This window comes from Papilio polytes, unplaced genomic scaffold, assembly GCF_000836215.1.
Source record: "Papilio polytes unplaced genomic scaffold, Ppol_1.0 DF823288.1, whole genome shotgun sequence".
NCBI lineage: Eukaryota > Metazoa > Arthropoda > Insecta > Lepidoptera > Papilionidae > Papilio > Papilio polytes.
In genome coordinates, this window is record NW_013525916.1 from 1,807,740 (window position 1) to 1,813,073 (window position 5,334).

At 36.1% G+C, this 5,334-nt stretch overlaps 2 protein-coding genes across 2 annotated transcripts in view; one reads left to right on the plus strand and one right to left on the minus strand.

Moving 5' to 3' along the window:
* The window catches only part of LOC106104965 (exportin-5), an 11,880-nt gene extending 9,633 nt beyond the window's left edge, over window positions 1-2,247 (plus strand). Inside the window, exons 17-18 of the mRNA XM_013285158.1 lie at window positions 7-120; window positions 664-2,247. Of these exons, the coding sequence (XP_013140612.1) occupies window positions 7-120; window positions 664-819 (270 nt within the window). The 3' untranslated portion in view covers window positions 820-2,247. The remainder of the gene's footprint in view (window positions 1-6; window positions 121-663) is intronic.
* A 631-nt stretch (window positions 2,248-2,878) lies between these two features.
* LOC106104993 (leucine--tRNA ligase, cytoplasmic) overlaps window positions 2,879-5,334 on the minus strand; it is a 10,613-nt gene continuing 8,157 nt past the window's right edge. The window contains exons 8-12 of the mRNA XM_013285190.1: window positions 4,656-4,924; window positions 4,295-4,549; window positions 3,894-4,103; window positions 3,351-3,585; window positions 2,879-3,120 (exon numbers count right to left, since the gene is read on the minus strand). Coding sequence (XP_013140644.1) covers window positions 2,912-3,120; window positions 3,351-3,585; window positions 3,894-4,103; window positions 4,295-4,549; window positions 4,656-4,924 — 1,178 coding nt within the window. The 3' untranslated portion in view covers window positions 2,879-2,911. The remainder of the gene's footprint in view (window positions 3,121-3,350; window positions 3,586-3,893; window positions 4,104-4,294; window positions 4,550-4,655; window positions 4,925-5,334) is intronic.

The following is a 5,334-nucleotide window of genomic DNA, read 5'->3' on the forward strand; positions in this document are numbered from 1 at the left end:
CTGCAGCGGCTGGACGAGAAGCTGGCGGATAAGCTGGCAGACAAGCTGGCCGCGCACCACACCAAGCCGCCCAAGATCGATAAGAGCAAGCGAGACCTCTTCAAGAAGATCACCGCCAGGGTGAGAAACCTACTCCCTTTTTTATGTTTGTTAAGCTAGCCGTTGACCAGTATCCTAATAAAAGGGATGATGCAATCGAAAGTAGCCGTTTACTGGAAAAAATCAAGCCCTTTCAAAAACGTTGCAATCCATTTTTTTTTAATTTTCAACTAGCAATACTAAATAGTAGATTATTAAAATAGCAACTGGTATGACTAGTATAAACTAGTTTAATAAATTTTAGAAAAATGACCAAATGACAACAACAATGACCAAAAAATGACCGTATTTGGTTACTTAGTTTTACATATTTGGTTATCCAAATACGATTTGGTAATTTTTATTTATAGAAATCGTATTTGGTTTTATATCACTCATAATGAGAAATTACTCACAACATCAAGAAAGAACCTCGTGAAAATAACAATGTCTACTCTATTCTATCTTCTTCTATCAATTTATAAAAATATAAAGCTAATTAATATGTTTTGTAACAAGGAAGAAATCAAATTATCCTTATTTGTACTTCAAAATGTAGTTTATCAGTTGTAACTCTTGTTTCAGTTAATCGGACGGAATGTGGGGCAGCTATTCAAGAAAGAAGTCTTCATCCTCGATCTTCCAACAATGCAAGTGGGCAAGGAGAAGGCGCGTAGTGTCCTCGATGCCCCGGAAGGCGCGGGCCTAGAGTCCCTGTTCGCGCCGCGCGCGCCCACATAGCAGCCGCCCCCATCCCCCCCACCCATATCTATATGTAAATTGTTACTCGCATTCGCTTTGAACGCTTCAAAAATAGGAATTATATTATAGTTTAATTGCCGAAACATGTCCTTGTCTTTTTCAAGGCAATTTAAATGACATGTGTTTCGGGAACTCACGGGTTATTACAACCAGAAATGTGCTTTATTTTAGCAAATCTTTACTCTTTGTATACAGAAGTGTGTTTTTTTTTGTGAGACTGTCTTAGAAGGAAAATTATGTTTTAGTATTTTGATAATAATTTTGCAGGTTAAATTGCACATTTCTGGTTAAAATGTAGCCTAAATTGTCCATATAATCATTAACGAATAAGTTGGCCATTACTAGTTGAGGAATATTCTAGAAACTATCCAAATGGCTTGAGAAAATGAAAACGGAATTTGTATGCATTTGTAACGATTAGCGGTGACATATCTCAAGCCTAGAATATAATTTCGACAGATTTATTCTCTGAACTTACCTGTATTTGAAATGAGCGAGATAATATAAACAAAAGTTAATGTGAAAGAGACGGAATTTGTCTTCCGAATGTATCCGATATCCGAGTGAGATGAACTTATCGAAATACTATAAGAGTGAAAGAGATAAATATATTTCTGATTCGTCAGTGTTTAACTTCGGAGACAAAGAATGTTGGCGCGTATTGTAACATCACATTTTACTCATAGTGAATGTGTGTTTGATATTATAAAATGTATGTTGTGTGTATTAATTTGTATGGGCCGCGGAGTTTGTGGTCGCTTGTATGTAGATAATGAAGTATGGCCTAGTTCCTTGCAATTAGTACTATACCGTAATATTTGTACGTCAAATTTTTGTGAATATATTGAATATCGATTTGATTGTTTTATGATGTAATGTGTCGTTTGTTGATGAACGTTTTTTATACTTACATGGAATTCAAATAAAACATTATTGCGTATATGTATTGAGACAGACTTGGGATGTACGATTTTAATACGATATTTTATACGATACATTAGGTTTAAAATTAATCGAGAAAATCGAAAAGTATTTTTTTTTGGTCCTGTAATTTATTTTTGTTTGACTTTATTAAGTAGTGGGACAATTTGAACCAATAATCCCCAATCAAGACAATAAACAAAGTTTGAGGTATATTTCATTAAAAATGCATTAAAAATCTGTGTCTGCTAAAACATGCTAAGCAAATAAAGTATTCTTCCTGTTTACGTTTTGGTTAAAAACATCCTATGTTAAACGTATAAAAAATCAGTATCTTGTATACTATAAATACTAATAATCTATTTAAGGTTTCTACAAGCCTACGTACGTATACATGTGGCGCCCCCCGGCGCCGGCCATATACTACTCGCAATGTTCATACTACTGTGAATAACCGTTTATATGTTAATAAATTATATTATGAAAGTTTTGGTTTTATTTTTAACTCAACCTTTGTAATAAAAGCTATACAACTAACGAGCTGTCGCCAGCAAACTTCGTTAGCTCGAAGTTAAAAAAAAAATAGTCGTCAATAAGAGCGCCCCGGACACCTTTGACTATCGTCACTGTCGCACAAATGCTTAGTCGCGCTTTGATTTCTATGAGTTTTATAGAGTGCGCACATTACTCGATTTTTAGACGTGCAATTAAACAATTGAATTGGCTGCGAAACAATCGACAATCGCAAAACAGCTGTGCGATAGTTAGTTAAAGGTATGCGCCCGCTTTCATTCCCGTGTACCTTCTACTAGCTACTTTTCAGTCAAATCCCTTTAAAATTGGACGAATCTTTCAAAAGGTAGCAGTCCAGTAGCCATTGTGACAGCGCGATTTGTTTCTTAAACTATAATATGGCCGCCCATGTCGGCTACCTATGAGTGAAGCTGTTTTAGTATTACCCGGAATTGTTTATTTTATATAGATTAACGAAACGAATAGTATGTTTTATGTTAAATCTCATTAAATCATTTGAAATCCAATAAAGTATTTGTATAAATATACTGACTAGAAATTTGCCGGATTTTGTAGGATTGGGTATATCAAAATGAAAACAAAATTAAAAAGAAATAAATAAGTTTATTTATAAAATTCACTTTTCGTACGTGTACAACATTTGTAAGCCAATATCCACATTGGTACCGTTGGACACGAGTTCAATTTTATTGTTAGTGATGTCAATTGTTAGTGCAGCGCTGTCCTGTAGTACCACACATCTGGTCTCGTGATCTCCGGCCACGGGGATCTTCCTCGGACCTAACACAGGGTCCTTGTATCGCCATAACTTCAAACCAGAGATATCTGAAACATAAAAACATTTTTAGTTGAAAACCAATCTTGCTAATATTATAAACGTGAAAATTTAGATTGTTGGATGGATGTTTGTTACAGTTTGTAACCTAACCCACTGACTGGATCTGGATAAAATTTTGCATTGTTACACCCTTATTATGTTTTTTTTTCCTGAAGGATTTAAAATATTTTTTTTTATACAACTAGCCACGAAACTACTCTATTCTTTATCGTAGTACCTTTGATAAGTTTGACCTCCTTGGCGATTTTGTTTTTGACTTTGTCTATATTGTCGCCATCAGCCAGAGACACGGTGACGGTGAAGAGGCCGTTCCTGGGGGTAGGGTTGATGAAGCTGACGGCGAGGCCGGGCTCCGCGCTGAAGGTGACGTGCGGAGCGCCCGGCGCGCAGTCCTCGCGCGTCTTCTCGGGCGCGTCCGCGCTATCCGTGTATTTCACTTCGATCGTTTCTAACTGGAATACGATTAGAGCAAATATTTGATTAACAAAAATAAAAATCATTATTATCATTTGTTATAAAAAATCTAGCTTTCGCCCGCGACTCTGTCTGCGTTGAATTACTAAATCAAAAGCAAGTAGCTAATGTGTAATTCCAGGCTAACCTCTACATCTATGTCTAATTTCATGATCCATATATATGCATCCATCTCAACTTTCGCATTTATGATATTAGAAGATTAAGAAATATTGTGATCTCTAAAAAAAAAAGACGACAGAAACTTATTGAAATACGATTTAAAAAAAATGTATCATAAACTCACATCCAAAGTGCTAAGTAAATATTGTCTATTGTCAGTCAAAATGGCGGCCTCGTCAAAAGGCAGCGCCACAGACAAGGCGGCGTCGCCGACGCGCTCTACGTTCTCTCTGGTTGCTTGCACGAACGGCATCACGCGCTTCATATACTTCTTCAGCTCCTGGATTTCTGACAACTTGCTTGATATGGTCTTGTTGTCCGGAAGACCTGATGGCTGATTATATTCAAAACATTAGTTATTATGTATTTTTTTATTAGCGATAGACATTAAACCGCAGTTCATGATTTAACAGAAAATGTTTTTTTGTTAATTGCATTTTGAGAATATGAAAGAAATTAAGAATAAGATCAAGAAGAAGGTAAAAAAAATCATCAAAATATATAACATCATTTTAAAACAATTACCCCATTAAGTTCTTTCAAAGTGCTTAATATGATGTGTTGCCATTTAGGATATTCTTTAGCCACCCAGATGACAGCCTTGTTCGGTTTCTTCTCTGGTTTAGGTGTTTCTCCTTTCTTGGGCTTTTTGACTGCGCAATGATTCTTCAAGTAGATGCGGAAAGAATGCGCGGCCTCCATCAGATATTCACTGGCCTTCATCGCCACCTCATCTATCTCACCCGCCACTGGCCAGCGGGAGTGGAGAATACTTTGTTTCTGAAATAAATACCTTATTACCTTATTTTACTACAAAAATTAAGCTATCTTTAAGACTCTATGTACTGGAATAATTGACACTAATGTTTAGATTTATAATACTTACATTACCCAGTAGTTTCCAAACATGTTCCGCAACATGTGGACATATTGGCGACATGAGTTTGGCCTGCACTTCTATGTACAGGGTGACCACATCCCCGTGCATCAAGCTGTCAGAACACAACTCCCTGTATTTATCCCTCGCGGCCTGAAGCTCGAAGAAACCAGTCTTTAAAGCCTCTTTGAATAACATTTTGTTGTAATTCTCATCAGTTTCATTGATCTTTGCGTTCATTTCACTTACAAACACTTTATCATGGAAATTATATGTTCCTGTAAAAATAGGAAAATACTGTAAATACGATGTTACTAAAAAAGTTTTCTAGACTACACTATTTTAGGGTTTTTTAGTATAAAACTGAGTAGCTGTCCCCGCGACTTGTGTCTGTGTGTAAGCAGTCGGTCCCAGACTGCACTACATCTATGGCAAATTTCATGTACATCCGTTTAGCTATTTAGAAGATTCTAATAAAAATCCATCCATACATACAAACTTTTGCAGTAAATAAATAAGAAAGAAGATTTATATAAGACTATATAGGAGACTTATTATAAATGTCGTATCATAAATCAGAGTGTATTTTAAAATATCTATATTATGTCCTTCCGCCGTTATTCGAGGCCTTGTAAACAATATTGAGATGACAGTCTGTCTTCCGGCCGCCATTTTAGTCGTTGCAGTC